Below are 21,946 nucleotides of genomic sequence, written 5' to 3' on the forward strand. Positions count from 1 at the left end.
TCACCCTGTGTATGATCCCCGCGAGATGCAAGTGCTTGATGCCGCACAGCATCTGGTAGAGCAGGTAGCTCATGCGCTCGTGGTCCAGGTCCATCTGGATGACCTGGCACAGGTTGGCGTCCATCAGCTCCATAACCAGGTACACGTCCTGGAACTCCTCCAGGCTGCGCTGCGGCGTGAACGCGTTCAGGAGACCGATTATCTGGAATTTCAGGTGTTGAAAAGTATGAAAATTTCGTTCGTTCGTTCGTTCGTTTCAGCCGAAAGACGTCCACTGCTGGACAAAGGCCTCCCCCAAGGATTTCCACAAAGACCGGTCCTGCGCCGCTTGTATCCAGGTACCTCCCGCGACCTTCACCAGATCGTCGGTCCACCTAGTGGGAGGCCTGCCCACGCTACGTCTTCTCGCTCGTGGTCGCCACTCAAGAACTTTCCTGCCCCAGCGGCCATCAGCTCTTCGAAATCTTCTATGAAAATTACGCGCGTGAACTTACAAACTTAAAACGTATGTTTCAATCAAACGCTGATAAAAACTCTATAAACAACAGTTTTAGGGCTTTACGTTACGTAAAGGCTGTTACTTTTTTAAATCAAGATAATGAAAAAAGTGTTTCAAAAGCTTTTTTCATTAACTTCTTTCTTTATAAGTCATTTTGAAAATAGGTCTTTTATCTATTTTTTTCGTGAAAGTGAAAACAGTGAAAATTTCCGTTTGATACTTTAAACTTTTATAATTTCCGTGATGAATGAGTATAAAAATAAAAACAGGCTAGGACATAGCCAGACCAGACCGACGAGATCACAATAAAAGGGAGTTGAGAATACTCTCACTTTAGGTGAAGTGTCTATGTTTACAAAGACATTACTGTTGTCAGATTCTTAGCATATAATGCTTAAGACCAAAGCCTTAAGTCACTCATTATATATATTATAGATATTTTTTGTGACTTTTTTCTTATTCTAATATTATGTTGCCAGTTACTACACAATCATGGTCAGACTTAGGATGAGTTGCACCACCTAACTTGAACGGTAACTATAACGATAACCGGTGCTTTTTGTATGGAGTTTGACAGATTTTTGACGTTTATCATAGTTAAAGTAAGATGGTGCAACTCAGCCTTAATAAAAGATTTTATAGTTAACTGTTAATGATCGACTGATCATTGTTCAGAGAGCCTACTTCTTTTACGTTAATTGCGATAAGGATCAACAAGGATAAAAAGTTCCGTAGCGCTAAGTTAATTAATCCGTGCTTCTTTCGGCTCGTTCTTCACGGCTCGCGATTAAAAGTGGATTTTGAGATTATGTGCCCTGTTCCCGAGTCTCTACGAGACGGTATTTTAATAGACAATGTGATGAAAATGTTTTTAATCCATTACATTTTCTTACAAAAATATCTGGACATTTTAAGGAGAGCGTAGGTGGTAATTACTTACGAAAATAGGCGTGGATTAAATATTTTCTTCATAAAAAAATATCTGTCGAATTTAAGAAGTTATTTTTTGTATCTCATCAGCCTACACGAGCGAAGATACCTTAAAAAAGCTATTATTAAAGTCGTGGAGGACTGGAGATTAATAAAGGCATATCTCAAAATACAAAAAAAGTAATTTAGTAGGTACTCTTGTGTCGATTCTTACACAGTATTTGTTCTGCTGAGTCTTTTAACAAGTACAGCTAAGGGTGATGGAGCGTTGTTATACCCAATTTGCTTAAAGGTTAGCAAAGAAAGCAGCAAGGATTGTAGGCGGTTACCCCGTGCCTTTATGGGGGCAAGTTTGTTTCCCAATTATACTTTAGTGCTAGGGCGCGGTGTGTGGAACAGTAGAGCAAATATTCTTTACTCTGATGTTTATTGTAATAGGCAACACGCAAAGGTAGGCAGTCATTCTTGGGAAGTTGTTTTAAAATCTTAATGAAGATACCATAAAATCTTGCAATATTTAGCGAGTAAAAAGGCATCTACACTGTGTCCGGGACACTGTATATTTAGGATGTGTATAAGTGCCCTAAAAAGGCCTCATTATCATAATTTCAGCCATAGACTGTTCACTGCTGAACACAAGCATACTTTAATGAGATTTCCCGATTGGAAGCCTGCAAGCAGCAGCTTTTTGCAACCTTTACTAGGTCATCTGACTCCCTTGTAGGTGGACATCTCACACAGCTCTTACCAGCATTGATATCACATTCTACGAGTTGCGTTTGTAAAGGATCTAAATACTATAGAAGTTGAATTACGCACGTATTCACAAACGATGCTTGCTTAAGTGAAGCAGCAAATCGAACGCACGACGTTGAATAGGGCTCTGTGATTGGTTCGTAAATCACCCTGTGCGTCCACGCGCAGTGGCGGCGTAAGGCGTGGGCGACGTGGGCCATCGCCTACGGCCTCGCGGTACAAGGGGCCTCGCGAATCAAAAAATTTTTTTTTAAATATTAATCTAATTTGTATTTTTATGAATAAAAACTTGTCAGTGTTCATTGTTTTTTTATTATTACTTTTTTTATAATTCAGTTCGCCACAGAACAAGGCCTCGCGAAATCTGTCTTGCCCACATCAAATTTAGGTCTTGCCCCGCCACTGTCCACGCGCACTGTGAGACATCATAGTAATGTTTGTGAATACGGGCGTTAAAATCACACATTATCACTTACATTTTTATGGTTGACAAGTTTCATGAGTTTGAACTCGCGGTAGGCCCGCTTGGCGTGCGTGACGTTTTGGAAGGGCCGCGATAGCTTCTTGATCGCGACATTCTGTTGTGTTACTGTGTCGTATGCGGCACTGAAATTAAACAAATACATTATTAGCACCATCCATGGGGAAAACAAGGCTTTGACAACGACCGATATAAAGAATTTGGTAATTTTACTGGAATAGTAATTTTACTGGAAAAATGTTACTGGAATAATCAGTTTAGAATATCCAGGTGAAACATTTTGTTGGAATAGTCCGCTTGGAAAGTTGATATGCAATTAGTTTGATTTACTAGTTAAATCTACCAAGATGCCTGGAATTAGAATTTTATTATTCACATAATATGTCACTGGTAAACCTACCCTAACCACTACTTAATAACAATAGTAAATTTTGACCTAAAAAAAACATAATTTAGGTAAACTACATTATTTTGAAATATAATCAGCGACGTGCAAAAAAGGTGTTCAGACAAACATTATAAAACAAGCGATAAACAAGTAAACGAGTCATAAACCTGTAAGTGCCTGTAAAAAGCCCGTAAAGAAGTGCTAAAGCCAAGCAAGCTTAGAAAGCACTCAACAAGATGCACATGCAAATCTGTAAGCACGGAGAACTAAAATATCTAACTAGGAAATGTATAAAAACTCTGGGTACCTATTTATTTATTAATAAACAGTAAAAAACAGTACCTAAATGTATTTTTGCTACATTAATTGCCAAAAGATTACTATGAGTTGAAGCTTTTTTGGCAAATGTTAGATAAATGCTTAGATATTTTAGTTCTACAGTAACTTATTAGTAATTTGTGGTTCTATGTAGTATCCATCAGTAGGTTAACAAAATTAACTGCACACATAGACAAATGTTAGACACAGCCATCACCACGCAAATAATGTCACATGAACACTAACACCAAAATCCAATAGTTAAATAATGTGCGGATTCCTTCAAAAAGACAAAAAATAGAGAAATAAACACTTAATTTCATTAAATTATTCGTAGAAAATAACAAAACCTGAGACGGAAAGTTAACACTGACACAAAAGATAATACAAAAGTTAATGAATTAGTGAATGTTAGAACGTTACCTACCCTCGACTCGTTTCAGGGCATTTTCATTAGGACGACACATTTATTTGCAAGTGACATATCCTAACTTTATAATGATCCTACTGAACTTTGAGTTTTGAAGCTTAACTATAGTCTGGTCTGTGAGCACGTAGAATTTTGTCCAATGACCCCAAGCTACCCATCCTTATCGCTCGCGCGTAATTATGTTGCTGTCGCGCTCGCACACTCACTGCGGGCGCCCGTCGCACAGTCGCGACACAATATAATTACGCGCGAGCGATAAGGATAGGTAGCTTGGGGTCATTGGACAAAATTCTACGTGCTCACAGATCGGGCTTTAGTAATTTTAATTTAATTTGGCCCGACTTTTAACCTTTGATTTTTATATTAACACAGTTTATGCCATCAAATCTAGTCAGATATACCACTTGCTTGAAACATCACGCGTCCCCACGTATCAACACAGAACGCGCGCACGCTAGCGACACCAGGCGGCCAACCGCGCGGTTAAAAAACGCACGTGCGGCTAACCGCGCCAGTGAACGCTGAACACATTTATCCCATTCATTAACATTTATTCGCTATTGAAATGGAATAAATGTGCATTTTTTGGGCTGATTTCAAAGTTCTAAGTTCAATTACGCGGGCAGATTTACAATATTGTAAATGAAACTAAGATAAAATGAATTTAAAAATGAGCATATTTTATGGAATTATGTTATATTTACTCATGATTTCCAACAGTTTTTTGGTAGAGGAGACTAAACTGGATTAAATTACTCGACAAAATAAATTGAACATCTATTTTCTGTGACTTCTCTATCGTTTGCAATAGGCATACATTGTTAAATCATAAAATTCCAGATTAATATTGGGCTGTGTTTTATGGTTTCCTTTTTCAAAGAGCCATATAATTGGCCATTGTTAATTTATCTTAAAGAATGTCAACACCACGCGCAATCGTTCAAAACTTTGAAATGAGCGTCGCGTGCTTGAGCTTACCATACGACGCCCTGCGCGCCCGTGCCTCGAGGCACGAGCTCGGTGTACCGCGCCGGCACCGTGAACACCACGTCGCCGAGCGCGACCGTGTAAAACTGAACCATGGCGGACTTCAGCTACAACAGAAACACATTACTGCCGGGAGACTAGCGAGATCCATTTGTTAGCGTCGTGTAATGTGTTATTGTGAAGGTTTGTCGCAGAAGAAAAGACCGTAGACAGCCTGCTGTAAAAGTACGTGGCGATTACGCGCTGAAAATTTCTGCGCGCGGTTAAAAAAACGCCAGAGTGCATCGTGCGTTTATGTTACACTGTAAACGCATGACGATACATCAAATTTAAGCCATGTATTCATTAGGCAACATTTGTTGATAAACACTGTTTATAAACTGTTCATAAACAATGTTTCATAATGTTTCATCATCTCTGTAAACAGTTTATAAACCGTTCATAAACATAGGTGATGAAACTTGTTTATGATACATGTTGCCGTGCTCTCCGCTATGAGTGGAGGGCAAGTGTGGACGGCCAAGTTTCAGAAACCTGTGTTTATGGTAAACTTGTTTAACACTAGTCATAAACAGTTTATCAACAAATGTTGTCTAATGAATACATGGCTTAAACGGTAACTGTAGTAGGTACTGTTTTGCAACAAGAATGTGTAGTCGTACATGACGTTATGATTCATGATTTGTATTATTATAAGACGAATCATTAGTGTGTCCTCCCAAGCCTTAGTAAATGGAGATAGATTAACAACACAAACTCGTTAGGACACCGCGTTACGTGTCTGTGTGATAAGGATGACTATTGTTACATTAATTTATATGAGATGGGTTTACTAAGTAGGTACCGAGGAAACAAGATAAAATATCATCCGATACTATACTAATGTAATCGATACAGAAATAAAGTAAAATAGAAGGCGCGTGCAAAAAATCGAAGGTCGAAGTCATCTACGGTGAAATGGTGCATCGTGCAAGGAGTTGCGTGCTGTGTGCAGAGAAAAGAACTTGCGAAACATAAGTAATACAGTACATAACCAAATGAACTTCTAAGATGCCTAGGAAAATTACCAGGATGGTAATGATATTGGTCATTTTAATTTGATATTAAATAATTCTAAAACCCGACAACTTTCATAGGCATCCTAGTAAAAAGGAAAGACTAGCGTCTCCTATAACAAAGTGTGGTCATAATAACATAATTAAAAAAATGCTTTTTGCAAAGAAATAAATGAATCAACTGATATAGGTCTGTAAAACCTGAACAGGCCGTTGCTGTAAGAGTTATTCATTACTTTCCTCAGAACAGAATTTGACGGTGCTGTATATCCTTTGGTATCAGGTAGCAGTTTAGAGGATAGCGTTCGTGATGAGGCCATCATCGTCTGCATACTCTTCGAACTTGGAATCCGATCAGCATTTGCAACTTATAGATCCATCTAGTATGTATGTTACGGCTAAAGATAGGTGTGAACATAAACTTAAGATTAGCCGGCTAAACTTAAGTTTATCTTCGACGAGGTGTTAATGATAGTTTCTTCTATCTTTAGCCGGCTAAACTTAAGTCTAACCGCAGGCGCTTGGCTAAAAATGTAGAAGGAAATGGAAAAGGAAACAATGTAATAATGTTTACTATTTTCAACCGACTTCAAAAAAAAGGAGGAGGTTCTCAATTCGACCCGTATGTTTTTTTTGACACGAAAACTTTATTAACACGTTCCGACGCTGTACTCCAGTCCACTATGACACTAACAATCTTCACATAAATGTTTCATACACCTATACCCGTACTGTTGTTCACAATATTTTGCAACAACAAGTCTGCTCTCTATGAAACTCTAATGTAAAATCGACGGTTGTTGCCGTAGTGATTTTTAGATTGATTTTCGTGAAAACGGCGAGACCCGTACTGCCATAATATGAATGAATTCCACCTTTACTGTACCTATGTGCCGTCACCGCGGCGGAACGTGTTAAAAAATAATCACTTTCATTTTATGTACCTATGTAGGTAATAGGTATTCAAAATTACAATTATTACAATAACAAAATATTAATCACTTAAAACAATATCTACCTAATCATTAAAATAAAATAATAAGGAACCATTTGGTCATTACAATTGAATCTTCTGTAGGTATTTAAAATTAAAAAATAAAACAAAGTAAAACTGCGCGCGCGTTGTCTCCCACCGCCCCCTCAAGCCCTCCGACGGCCTGGCGCGCCCATCGAATACATTTTTAGCCGTTTCGTTTTGGCTAATGTGCACATTAGCCGGCTAAAGATTTAATATCACGACGCAAACTAACATGCTATCGAACTTTAGCTGCTTCTCGAAGATAAACTTAAGTTTAGCCGGCTAATCTTAAGTTTATGTTCACAACTATCTTTAGCCGTAACATGTATACCACTCACTTGGCACTCACCATTAAATGAGTTTGTAGAGTTGTAGCAATCATTGAATCTAGTTGCAAGCCGGACTCGTGTAATATAGATTCCCTGCAGCAGTATCCATAAATAAAGTATCGTATAGTTTGTCAAACAAGTTGGTACTCACCATACGATACCCTGAGCGCCTGAGTAGATGGTCTTGGCATAAAGTATCATCAGTTTCTTAAACAATTTGGTGTTGGTACTCACCACACGATACCCTGAGCGCCTGAGCCGATGGGCTTGAGGTTCTGGTAGCGCTTGAGGATGGTGAAGCGTGTGTCGCCGACCTCGACGGTGTAGAAGTGGGGGTGGCGCGGCGGGGCCGACATGGCGGTGACTGGTGCCGCGTGGGGCATCGACCACCCCTAGCTGGAACAAGTGGGGGGCACGTCAATACTAAGATTCTTTAGAAACTACGGAACTATAACGGGACTATTTCCACCTCTCGTTCCCACCGTTGCAAATCCTGTGTAGCCAGAATCTACAGTTTTTTACCGCCAATCAAAAGCCAACCAGTGAAGGTCAAGTTTCTACGGAACTATGGCCTAACGGTGGGCGTCGGATTGGCCGACTCGACATCCTTGGCACGCGGGTTCAAACCCGCCGCCGCTCGACTATTGTGTTGAACTCACTCGTGTCACAAGAATATTTAGCTGAGTAAGAGGGGTTAGCGGGACTATTAGTAATTTTTGCAAAACTATTTCCATCTCTTGAGTGATGTAACACATTTTGAGCCTTTTCAAACTACGGGAATAGCCCTACTTCTCGTAATGAGCACTGCAACTTCTGAATTCCAGTTTTGGAAAAAGGTAGTCTACCCAGAGTGGCTTGCATTGGTCAAAGTAAGAGAAGGCTTAAGTCCAGGATAATGTTAATGAATTTTCTGTACAAGTATTCTTCTCTCAGGCTTACGGACACATTAATAAACCACTTGTTATTATTCTAGCAACATGTATCTGAATATGGCAAGAAGAGCTAAATAAAGTTAGATCCCCAGCATACGAAATGTGGAGTTTACATGCTAAATATTGTTCACAACTTCAATGGAGAAAGTTGCGTCTGGAAATTTACAATATCTTCCATAAAGGGGTGCTTATTGAGGGAATATGTCGCCGGCACAGCTGCCCAAGTTTTTATTGCTGTTATGCACTTCGGTTGTTCTTTGTGCTGGATGAAATATTGCTATTCCAATACCTTTCGAAATGAACGATTGCTTTTTTCTTTTGGACATTTTTCAAAGTGAGTAGTGTCTACTGAGTGTTAGCTCGTTCACCCACGATAGTACGATATGGGATAAAAAAGGTAACGAATCACTACCATTTAAAAGAAAGAGATAAATAGTAGTCCCGGGAAAAGTTACACTACAGTCAGTCCAAATTAAGTCTAGCCGCAGACTACAGACTTTGTCGGCCGATAGTTGGGCCCGATTCTAATTTGTATGAAGAATCGGCCGATCCAATTTGCGCACTTTCATACAATATGTCCATACTGATTAACAGCCCGACCCAACTATCGGTCGACAAAAAGTCAGTGGTCTGTGGACGCCTAGGCTAAATATGTAGGTAACAAAAAAAAATTTGTGTTGCCATTGTGCAACGTTTTCGTCTGAGGCGATAATTGTCTTTGACTTAGTTGTAGTTTACAAATATGTATATTGGTATCGAACTTACTTTAGATTAGTGCGTCTATAAAGGTGCAGGCGTCCCCATATATGTGTGCCTTATTGTCCGGGTGCGCGCGCTTATCACAGAGTCAGTCTTGTGCCGGTGGGAGACGAACAGCGTCTATTACGTCTGTGGACAACAAAACACACTACGTTAATATTATTTGTTTTAATCAAATCAATCAACCTCAGGATTAACTAGTAAGCTCACGGTCTCCCGCCACGGTCGCGGTACGAACCGAGATAGTTTGAGTCCCGGGAAAGGACATAGGATAGTTTTTATCCCGGTTTTTGAAACAGGGACGAGCGCGATAATGTTTTTCTGTGACAGACAAAATTTCACGCGGGGGAAGACGCCGGCGGAAAGCTAGTATAGTATAATTTTAATAATTATAGACGTAAAAGTATGCGTGAAAATTCGAAGATAGAGAAAGAAAAAAACAAAAGAATATCGATATTGGTCGTTAAGAAAAAAGGATACATTTTCTTGGTGGCCAGTGTCGCGCGGCCAATGAGGCGAATTTATGTAGCCTTTAAAAAATGAAGATTTTCTAACGAACTATTATTGGAAAAGGAAAAGAGCAAAATTTTTGTAATATCTCTAAGGATTATAAATTCCTGGAAGATGGGGATTTGTTATTAGGCCATTCAAAGTTATTATTATCTACACAGCGCCATCAAAATAATTTGCCAACTCTCGCAGTAGGACGTACAATTTGAGATGTTGGCAACAAGAGATAATGATGAACCATTATGCTGATTACATCACTCGCAAACATTAGGGCGAAGAGGTCTGGGGCACAGAAGAAGAATTATAATGTTTTCGTGCCAAAAATCATATTGAAGTAAATTCTCAGTAGCTTTCAAGTCCATGTAATAAAGATGAATAAATATAATTGACACTAAAAGTCAAAATGAAGAAATGCATTACATTCCATGTTCATAATCGCATCGCATTGATTAGTCGTTCGATGATTAATTAAGAAGAAGAAAATTATGTTTATTTGGTTCATAACATAAAATAACATAATTAAGAGAAAAAAAATCGTTGTTAGAACAAATTAGCAACTACTCAGCATATACCTACAGTGTATCATGCTATAAAGTAGAACCAAAAACATTCATGAGTAGATTTAAAGTAACCTACGATTTCCCTGAAACTTCCTCAGACTGTATGTCCTGTGTCTATTTGTTTAGTGGGGGGAGTGCAAACCTACTGGTGATAAACAAACAGCTAGCGCCCTACGCGGCAGACGCTCGGATCTGCCAACTCCTCTTCAATTTGCATTAATTTCGAATGCTGTCAAGATGTGTCCCCTTTACGGTGGTACGGATGATTTTAAAATTCCTTTGATCTTTACAAATGCTGCGATTTAAAATCTAGTCGTATACATTGCGTCCACACTCCAAAAGTCCAAACTGGGGCCATTATAAAAAGATAAACTCTAGTTGAACTCTAGTTTAAATTGTCATTTAGTATGAAAATGACATTTTAAACCAGTGTCCATCCCAATTTTTTTTAAGCAAGACAAGGCAGGTATTTGACCGCAATCGCACCTGATATTAAGTGAGATACAGTCTAGGATGGTAGATACATATCTGCCCTGTAAGTGCCTATTATATTCACTATCGTCTTGAAACTAACTTCTTTGTAGTAAACACTTTGTTTAACTTTTTTTTAGTAAGGCCCTGAATGAACGCCTGATCTAGCGTGTAAAGCATTTTGGAACTGATATACACCCCCACGAATGTACATGATGTGCATTCCAGACTGTGCTGCTAGTATTTAGTTCACTGGGCTGCGGTACGGGCATTCAATCGCTATGCCAGCTATTTGTTACATCAATTCGGATTCGGTTGTATTCAATAGCATAAACGACAAATGCCCTTCATAAATAGTAGTACAGTGCGAAAGTGCTATAATTTTGTTTGTTGTTAAAAATTTTGTCTATGAGTTTTTGTTTCATAAATAACTCAAATGGTTATTCCAAGTCCAATCTTCAAATGATGATTTATCTATAAAATTTCAATGGTATAGGCGTGAAAAATTAACAAACAAACCAAAAAACGTAGGTAGCAGTAGACTTAAAAATTTACATGTAGATAAATATTTCTGACAGAAAAACCTAGCTAAGCTTTTATATTAAATATAAATTAGTGGTTAGTCACGCCAGATAAATTAGTAGTTCAGCAAACACCTGACCATATTATACATCTCAACGTACGAGTAAATTCATCTATATATCCAAAATAGTATGTCATACAGCGCAAGCCGCGGCGAGTGCCCACTTGACATTTGCCATTCCCTCCACAGGTCGAGAGGGCCAATTGCCTCTCAAACTCGGCCGTAAAACATTACATGTGCACACCAATTTGAAGGATACGTCATACTAAGCTTAACCTCACGGGTTTGGTCGGTTGCTTTTGTTTCTAAAATATATTATAGGACACATTCATGTGCACATTTTTGGCAAGGACGTTACCTATAGAGTTTACATTCAATGAAAAACAGTGTAATATTGGAAATGATGACGACGGTACCTATACTCATAGAAAACACTGTTGATCTTTTACCACAAATACCTAAAATGTAATATTTTTTGTACTTTTAAGAATGAAACAAAGCTTTTGTATGCCTTTGACGATTGAATAACACATGCATTTAAAAACTTTAATGGTATTGTTTTTAAAAACTCATTTTTAACCAAATAAACTATTTTTCTTTCTTTCTTTAAAGAAATAAACTGTAAATACTGTAAAATAAATACCTTCTGCAAATAACAATAACAAAGTTATACGCAGGTTTAACAAACACTTTAACATGCTATAGCCTATTTGCCCAGCTGGAACGTTATGCACTGGAGATACTCGTAAATAGTGTTTATGTGAATTAGGGATCGTTAAACTCAGTGTAAGACCAGTTTCCCACGAGCGTAACTATAGTATGGGTTACGATTAATTATCTGTTTATTTGAATTCACAATAGTATTACTGGTTACTCCGTTTACAAAGTATTTTAAAGAACATTTATAGAAGAAACATGCAGGTAGGTACACGCATGCTACGTGCTACAAAGCTACATAACGCTACGATTCGCTACGACCTTGGTTTGCTACGAACTAAGTTCGTAGCGGAATCGAAGCGTTATGTAGCTCTGTAGCATATTTTTCTGTAACGAGTGTACTACGACATTATTTATTTGTGAATAAATACGATAAAGTTACAGAAGTAAATCCAAAAAGTTATTCTCAAGATACACTAAAACGCGAAATTTTATGAAACATTAAAATTCAACTGTAACCACGAGCGCAGTCCGCTCGCTCTAATTATGTATTTTAAATAACATAGAAAAAACAAGCAGGTTAGCACGCTCTTATTGCTACATGTATGTTACTTGCTTGCTAGAGAGCGGCATAATGCTACGAACTTGGTTTGTAGTAGGTTCGTAGCAAATCTTTCTGTAACTACGTACTACGACATTATTTATCTATGAATAAATACGATAAAGTCACAGAAGTTAATTCAAAAAACTTATTCTTATCTCAAGTTACACTAAAACACGCGAACTTTTATAAAATATTAAAATTCAACTGTAACCACGAGCCAAGTTCGTTCGCTCCAATTATTCCGCAGTGCCCGTTCGGCACTCGACCCCGCGGCGAGCTTTCGAGGCTTCTCACCAGAGCGCCACGAGCGAGCTTTTTGCCGCTACGATCAGAGCTTTCCCGCCAGTGAGAGGCTTGCACGCTCGAACTCATCAGGCTAAGTTTACGCTACGAGAATTCTTGGAGCGTTATGGGGTATCCCGATGTAAAATAAATGTTATTAATTTATTAAGTCGTAGATAAAAGCTTCTTATGGGTCTGCCTTTTAACCGATTCAAATGTTTTAATATTATTTTAGTGTACTTATAAAAAAGAAAACATACAATAATACTCAGTACTGAGTTTAAGTAAGCCCTTGTTTACATGTTAATACTCGAAGTATGTGATTCACAACAAAAATAGGACGTGCTTTAAGTAAAAGTGGACCAACATTTCTGTATGAACAGCTGCATTTAAAATCTATGCAAATTTTTCTCATTGTGTTTATCTTCTAAAGAAACAAAGGACCGTCTCAATGAAAATTCCATTGTAAGTTGAGTTATTTATTGCGTTTCCAATGAGCCCGCGGCCTGCGCTTTATTGCATCGCCAGCTCTTTGGAGCGGAGAGAATTACTTGCACTGGTTTATTGAGGGAAACTATTTGCGTTGTTAGACGCAGGCGAAACAAAAGAAATGTGGCATGTGGTGGTCACAAACTATTCGAGCTACTTTTATTAAAATATTTAAAGAAAAAGGGCTATTATTTTTTTTATCCATTTATACATGCATACTCGTACATTGCATTCACCTAGATGTTATAATAATTCCAAAGAAAAAGAACTATGTATGTAAATTCGGTGTCATGACGACGAAGATGACGAAGTTGTCATGTATTTAAATTTACTATTTTTTTACCACGTTTGTTGTGATCGTGTGACAAGCAATAAAACAAATTAATAAATAAACTAATATCATTATGTATTTATTTAAATAATTATGCTTTTGTACCAATTACAGTAATTATGTACCAATTTATATTAATTAAATGAAATCAAGCTGTAAAACGTGATCAATCTGAGTGTTTGCGCACATATTAACAACGTGGTGGTTTAAACAGCTGTCTCTGCGATAATCTAGAGCTAGGCAAATGGGACTAATTAACAACAACAAGAGTCCTTCATCGTCATTACAGATCGCCTCTGTGATCCGGTGGACAAAAAGTTAGACTCTCAGAACTCAGAAGTTCTAGAGTCGAGTCTCAAGTGGGAAAATATAAAGTTTGAGTCTTTGTTCTGGCTTGAACAGTTCAAGCTTGGATCATGATGGTTGTCCAAAGAAAAAAGAAATGCATAGTGAAATGAAGGAGGTCTTACGCCCGTATTCACAAACATTACTATGAGGTCTCACAGTGCACATGGAAGCACAGAGTGACACACGAACCAATCACAGAGCTCTATTCAACGCTGTACGTTTGATTTGCTGCTTTACTTAAGAGCCATTTCACAAAAATATTCCGCGCGAATTTAGGTAAAAGCTGTCAACGCAACGTCAAAAGAGTAAAAAGAACGCTGAAATGGACAAAAAAATCTTGAGCCGTGACCGTATTAAGACTTGATTTAAGTTATTAATTTTAAGGTAGAATGAGGTATTCAAACTTGATTAATTAATTTAAATTTTTAATAGAGTTTATTAAGTCTTTTATATTTCGATTCATAATGAAACACGAATAGGTATAATATGTAAAATATATATTAAGTACAAAATAAAGACAGTCACATAGTGAAAAATAAATCTGCCCCCTTACAGCTCCATCATCGGACCCTGGATACGAATAATAAAACACGAATAGGTATAATATGTAAAATATATTAAGTACAAAATAAAGACAGTCACATAGTGAAAAAAAAATGCTTCCCCCTTACAGCTCCATCATCGGACCCTGGATACGAAATATTCGTCAAGGCGAATCACACAAGCCCAAACTCCATAGGGTTCTATTGTTTTGTTACGGAGGTGGCCATTATTTGTCCTGAAGCAGTGGTAGGGTTAATACTGGGACGTGTAAAAGTGCTTTTTTAAAGCCTACTTACAGAAATAAATGAGTTTTACTGAGTTTTTACTGAGTTTTATTGCATCTCCTCCAGATCCATTATCAGACAGAGCTAAGAAATAAATAAATAAATATTATTATAAGTAAACAAATAATAAAAATAATTCATCTTACTATCTTACTTTTTACTAGTCTTACTAATATTATAAATACGAAAGTTTGTGTGGATGTCTGGATGTTTGTTACACCACAGAATAATAATAAGTACTACGTACAGAAGTTTTACTTCGCGAAGGTATTTAAAAAAATGTATGCTCAATGTCATTAACAATATGGTGTGATTTAGCCTGTCTCAAGAGTCAAGCACCATTTTGTTGACAAACGTCAGTGATCGGCACTGCGCCGAAGCTATAGGGCTGACTTCGGTAAAATGATGTGACGTGAGGTGCCAAACTGCGGAAAATGGCGGAGGAAATACATGATTTAGCATGAATTATCATGAATAATATTAACTACTTATTTACCTCTCAGTGTCTTCAGGCAACTTAAAAAAGTACATTCTGTGTTTTTATTATTATTTAGGCAGTTAAATACTGCACAGTATTTAGTACACCATTTTCTTTATTTTTTTCCTTCATACACAAGAATACGCGTGCGTGAGTCAATGTTCGCTCGTATGTGAGGCCTTGTCGAATAGTACTCTTGTAGGGGGCAATCGTGCGTGTTTTGTTTTCGATGTAAACTCGCGGAGATGAACAGGCCTGGTTACACTTTCACGCAAAAACTACTGAACAGATTTTGATGAAACTTTACAGTACAGCAGTACTAGGCAGTCTGTGTTCAACTATCACTCGGGTCGGACGTTCCTATCGCAAGACCTTTGGTTCACTCAGTTCCGATACGACTCTAGTGCTGTGTGTAATTATTTTCGTGAATACACTGAGTTTATTAATTTCTACGAGTGGATTTCATTTTGCCTGAGACCTACGCCATGAACCCTGAACCAGAAGACCCTGTCGCCAGCGACAGCGACGCTCATCCATCCCTGGCGTCGACCAGAATAACAATGTATAGGCTATAATTTATGACGATCTGTGACAAACTAAATTTCAAGCGGGTGAAGCCGCGGGCAATACTACATATTTCATACTAGCTTTTTGCCCGCGACTTCTACTGCGATGAAGTGGAAAATGGTTCTAATAGAAACGTCGGGAGGGTAAATATTTTATTTACCGATAAAATAGATATTGTTGCAATAAATCCCGTGAAGTGATAATTCTATGGTTCTAATAGAATTAAAATATCCTTAGAAAATTAATTTTGTTAAATGATTATATTTTTTAATATAAAATCTACACATCATTATGTTTAAATATTTGAATACTTACAAAATTATGAGATCTTTCTAAAACAAAATTAAAACACTACACCTGCCGCAGATTTCTTTGTAAACAATGTTTTTTTGTTTTTCCTTCAGGTGCTAAAATCACCAGGCTATTGTGTGCGCATACTCTGGAGTATTCCACATACAACTGGTCGTCGGAGAAGCATAGATTTCCATTAAGTCTACTCCCGCTACCATATGGAACTCCGCTAAAACTCGTGAGGGCGCCAACACTTGCTTTTGTATCGAAAATTAGTATGAGCAGCTGCGCACGCGGTTGCCCGTTGCAGGCTCTATGCAACCACGCTATTTTAAACCGTGGTCCCTAAGCATGAGATGGGAAACTGCACTCTCTTGAATTCTCTTGAATTTGATGGTGTTAGGGGAATCCTAGGAATGAATATAGACTTTCCAATGGAATCTCCTCATCAATATTGCGAAATTGCGAGTTGCAATGCAATGTTACGTTTTCACTTGTTATTTTATTGTAATCTGACCTTGATGTTTGAAAACACGTGTCAAAATAAAAAAAATAATTTAAATCAAAAGTACTAAGGAATATTTCATTGATATCAACTTAGAAACAAGCACAGATCACAGAAACTAAAGGGAAATGTGACAAGGGACAAATTGGAACATATTGCTTGTGAAAGCAATGATGACAGTAGCGACGTCATTATGTAAACAGTTTATATTGCTTGCATAGTACTAAAGATTATTCGGACGTTGAATACTGATACCGCAATGGATAATGAGCACATAATTTGATTTCTTTGTGTGTGTGAATTTCTAATACGACACTGAGTTTCGAACTCAGTGCATTACTTAGCATCTCTCTATATTTCTATGGAACCAAATTATCTCCAAAATAACATTCCACACCTTTTTAACCTAGTCAGGTAATAATTTTAATAAAATACGAAGCACGTCATCTATCAATAGGATATATGTATATTTTAGAAGTTAATAAATTATGCATAAAATATAAACACTTTAGAAGTTTAGTTAAATCGTAGAATTTCTGAAAAACAAGTACTAAAATCGTACTGAAAAAAAAAGTATTAATATGTTATCTAATTTATTTATTAAACGTCGAATTTTATCAAAGATTTTGGACTAAAGTTTTTGAAAATATTTTATAGCCTACATAGAAACAAATTAGGATTCTAAATCGTGAAAGAAATTTTTTTCGGAGCCTGTTGCCTCCAAACAAACAAACAAACAATTAAATCTTTCCTCTTTTATTAGTATAGATTTAACAAAAAAACAAAACGTTTCTTTTTCTTCTTCACGAAACAAAACTCAAAGCGGATAAATAAATAAACAAATCTTTGGACAATTTCACAGCGCCATCTAGTCCAAAAGTAGGCAACCAATATGCTTGTGTTAAGGGTGCTATCATAATGGATATACTTTTTTATAATTTATTTATTAAATTAAATACATGGTACCTACATATTCACGGGCATCAGTCTCACACAAACAACTTGGTTTTTGAATTGTACCTAATGTGCTTAAAAACTTGTGTCATTGTAATGTTTGTGATGAGAAAATAAATACTATTTATTATTATTATATATTATACATAGTTAAACCCAGATCCGTCAAAGAAATTAAAATTCATCATTTCAATTTCTGCTCGGCCGGCCGACTCGAAACAGCCTCTCGGCATAGTATCAAATGTATTTGGTCGCCGTACAAATCACCGCTTTACGACACGAACGCACGTAAACGTCACGGCGGGAAAAATGACACAGGTCCTGCCTTGACGGGCGCTCGCGCCATACTAATCGATGTCGGCTTGCGCATTGTAATTTATACTGATATTCACATCAATATTTTGACAAAGTGGTTACTAATATTTAAACAATAACTGTAGAAATTAATTCTACAATGAATATTCTTTATTTTGGGATACTTTTATTGCAGTTATTGCTTTGTTTTTAAACCAAAAACCACGATCTAAATGTGACGTTGATCTTCAAATTTGCCAAATTATTTTTAGATTTTACTCAATAATGGTAATGAAATTCAAGAATCTATTTCATTAATGGACTACAAGAATATATGTCCGATGATTACTATATATTTTTAAGCTTATTATATAGGCATAAATAATAGATACAGGACTTTGAAAATGAGTCTGCGGCAATTTTTTCGTAAAATGGTTGTGGGAGATGGGGCACTGTGAATTAAGCAAAAGAGTTTTAGGAAATCCGTTTCATTAATGGTCAACAACAAGGATTGACTTATCTTTCGCAGTTATTAAATAATCTCTGGGTGTTGCTTAAGATAGTAATTCATGCTTCCAAAATCTTAGAAATTCGCACGAAAATGTAAAATGGCTCTTAAGCAAGCATCGTTTGTGAATACGGGCGTTATTCTCGGGCTGTTTGCATTCAGCCTACACTTTCGTATTTCTAATATCATAATGTGCTAAATGAACTCTCTTTGACAAAACTATTACTTATTCCAGTTCTAGCTTTGAAAGGTGTTCAAAGCTGTCTTGAATAAATAATTTCGAGCTTCAAATCCTAGATAATCTTCCCAGCAGCTGTTATTCCCAGCGCTGCCCGCGTAGGGTTGCCAGGCGTCCGGCTTTAGCCGGACATGTTTGGCTTTTTAGGGACTTGTCCGGCCAAACATTGCCTTGTCCGGCCTGTCCGGCTTTTGTTAGGCTTTTTATTTGGTTGCCGCATCAGGTGAAAGTCGAGCCACAGAATCATATGAAGCGCACGCTTCAGGATGTTGGTTAGCAACCGATGATGATAGTACTCACCCATGAGCTGACACTAATTGCACCCCCCCCCCCCCGTCACATGTCCGGCTTTTAGGGTAAAATGTCCGGCCAAATGAAGTACAAAGTCCGGCTTTTGTGATTTTGGACCTGGCAACCCTATGCCCGCGCCATTACCCGCGCAGAAGGCTCGCGGGAGCGGCGCGGTCTGACTCCAGAATGTTACTAATTCGCGCCGGGGGATCCCCCGAACGTACTGCGGGCAGGTAATGGCTTCGTATTGCGGACCTCATTGCCGAGTAAAAGTAATATTAGGACCTTGAAAGATTTATGCCCGTTTTCACCATCAATCCCCAATTTTTAAGTGACCCCTATGAAAACAAAATGCCTGTTAAGTGTTACCATAGGGGTAACTTAAAAATTAGGGATCGATGGTGAAAACATTTTCTGCTGACTCTCGCGTTTGACTTTATCTAATAGATTTTCCTGCAGATTTTTCTAAATGTGGCGACAAAACATGTTCTAATATCGACCATAGAACAATACTAACGTCAATGTACCATGATATTATATGTGTTTTAAAAGAATCAGCAGAGAGTACTTATAGGGAGAAAAAGCGTAAAAGACATAAATGTATAACTGGTTGGAATAAACATGTGAGTGTTGCTCACAGGGAGGCTCGGTTTTGGTATCAGTCTTGGTTACAATATGGTAAACCCAATTACGGTTTTATTCATGATAAAATGTGTGACTCTAAAAAACTGTTTAAAGCTAAATTAAAATATTGTCAAAACAATGAGCAACAAATTAAGATGGACATTATCGCTCAAAATCATACTGAAAAATGCTTTAGTAAATTTTGGAAAAATACCAATAAATTGAACCCGAAACCGAGTCTACCGGCGAGTGTAGCCGGTATGTACGAACCGACCGACATAGCAAATGCCTTCCGGAAGCACTTCAAAGTGGAGTCCCCTCTCCTTCAGGAGTCTAGGGTGTTCGATGCTGGATGTCGTGTCGAGGATTTGTCTGTCAGGTTTTCAGCGCGAGAGGTCGCCTCCATAATTAAAAACATGGTCAGAGGTAAGTCTCCTGGTCACGATGATCTCAGCATCGAGCATCTAAAGTATGCGGGAGTCCATTTGCCGCGAGTTCTGTCTATGTTCTTTAATCTTTGCATAAGTCACTGTTACTTGCCGGAAGAGTTGATGTTCACAGTTGTAGTGCCTATTATAAAAAATAAAACTGGGGATGCCTCAGATTTGTCCAATTATAGGCCTATATCTTTAGCCACGGTTATAGCTAAAGTGCTGGATAGTCTGCTTGATAGAAGATTAGGTGAGCACATTGAGCTTCACGATGCACAGTTTGGTTTCAAACCAGGTCTGTCCACAGAGAGTGCCATCTTCTGTCTCAAGCAGACTGTGCAGTACTATACAGCTAGAAAAACCCCGGTTTATGCTTGTTTTTTGGACTTATCGAAGGCATTCGATTTGGTGTCGTACAATTTATTATGGAATAAGCTGCATTGTGAAACTAATGTGCCCACTGAAATCATATCCATATTTAAATATTGGTATGATAATCAGAATAATTGTGTAAAGTGGGCTGGCTCGCGGTCCGACATGTATGGGTTGCAGTGTGGGGTGAGACAGGGAGGGTTGAGCTCGCCCAAGCTCTTCAACCTATACATGAACGGGCTGATCGGGGAGCTCAGCAGCACATATATAGGATGCCATGTAGGTGGCGTGTGTGTAAACAACATTAGTTATGCTGACGATATGGTGCTGCTGAGCCCGTCGATTGGAGCATTAAGAAGACTTCTACACATGTGTGAAGAGTATGCGGTGGCTCATGGGCTTAGATACAACTCGCTTAAAAGTGAGTTTATGTTGTTTCAAGCTGGTGCGGCCGGGAGTCAGCGGAATGTACCATCTGTTACTCTCGGAGGCTCACAACTAAAAAGAGTTCACCAATTTAAGTATCTGGGTCACTGGGTCACTGACAGCCTGTCAGACTCTGTGGATATTGAGAGGGAGCGTAGGGCTCTGTGTGTTCGCTGTAATATGTTGGCTCGTAGATTCGCACGTTGTAGTAAACCAGTTAAGCTGACGCTTTATAAAGCATATTGTCAATCGTTCTACACGTGCGGCCTATGGGCTAGCTTTACGCAGCGGGCTTATAGTGCACTACGCGTCCAATACAATAACGCGTTCAGGATGTTGTTCGGCCTGCCGCGACACTGTAGTGCATCAGCCATGTTTGCTGAGGCGCAGACTGATTGTTTCTACACTATCATCAGAAAGCGCTGCGCCTCGCTGTGGGCGCGGGTGCGCGGCAGCTCGAACAGCATTCTGCGCGCGCTGGCTGACCGGTGGGACTCCCCGCTGATGCGCCGCTGGCTGCAGCTTCATGCTCCGGTCACTCGCTATGAATACCTATAGCGCAGGAGTCACACTGGAAGCCATATTGTATAAATAATTATCTACCTACTTGTCATTAGCTTATTACTAACACTAGATTAAGATTATCATGTTACTAACACATATGGATACGTAATGTCTGAAATAAACGTTTTATTATTATTATTATTATGTTTGTACGCTTTGGAGCTCACGGGTCAAAAGTGGCCCGGTCCTTTATAAGGCTTGCGTGGGGATACAGATCCAACACGTAGAGGCCGTTTTAAGCGCAAAATAATCGACAAAAGTGAAAGTGGTGCACATGCTGGATCTAGTCTCTGACTATATCATGGGATGTAGCCAGAGACCATCCCCAGCCTGTGCACAGGAGCTATTGCAGTTATTGGACAATGGACTAGGGTTATGGATGAAGGATGGATGGACTGGTTACTGGGCTATGGATGGAGACTACGGGTCACCTGCCTGGTTCATAGTCTCGGACTGAAAAAATGGCAGGCGGTGACTAGCCAGCGACTAAATGGGCCCCCCCTGGCGTCATGGGTCGTATAGACCGGACTGAGGGGCAACATTGGCGTCTGCCAGCTCAGGGGTGTAGAGAGGTGTGCTGCGCTTTCTCCGAGGTTACTCGCGGCGTTATGCCCTTTAACACTTCCACCCCTGGAGCATATAGCTCTAGCGACTCCACTCTGGCCGGCCGGTTAAGGCAAGCCAGAGGTGAAAGTCCTGCAGACCCTCTCGGATTCCACTTCGGCAAGCCGAAGACGAGGGTCTTGACCGACTCTCGGGAGCACTCGGGTTAACAACTGGCCCCGTGGTGTCGCTACTCACCAACAGCTCGCCACAAAGCTGCCCTTATTATTATTATTATTATTTATAGGTACTTACA

General features: G+C 38.7%; 1 protein-coding gene across 1 annotated transcript in view; it reads right to left on the reverse strand.

Annotated features, from left to right (window-relative positions):
* LOC135078675 (stress-activated protein kinase JNK) overlaps positions 1-21,946 on the reverse strand; it is a 194,609-nt gene that overhangs the window by 16,213 nt on the left and 156,450 nt on the right. Inside the window, exons 4-7 of the mRNA XM_063973219.1 lie at positions 8,889-9,011; positions 7,426-7,587; positions 2,662-2,791; positions 5-202 (exon numbers count right to left, since the gene is read on the reverse strand). Of these exons, the coding sequence (XP_063829289.1) occupies positions 5-202; positions 2,662-2,791; positions 7,426-7,574 (477 nt within the window). The 5' untranslated portion in view covers positions 7,575-7,587; positions 8,889-9,011. The remainder of the gene's footprint in view (positions 1-4; positions 203-2,661; positions 2,792-7,425; positions 7,588-8,888; positions 9,012-21,946) is intronic.

Source organism: Ostrinia nubilalis, chromosome 15 (genome assembly GCF_963855985.1).
Source record: "Ostrinia nubilalis chromosome 15, ilOstNubi1.1, whole genome shotgun sequence".
NCBI lineage: Eukaryota > Metazoa > Arthropoda > Insecta > Lepidoptera > Crambidae > Ostrinia > Ostrinia nubilalis.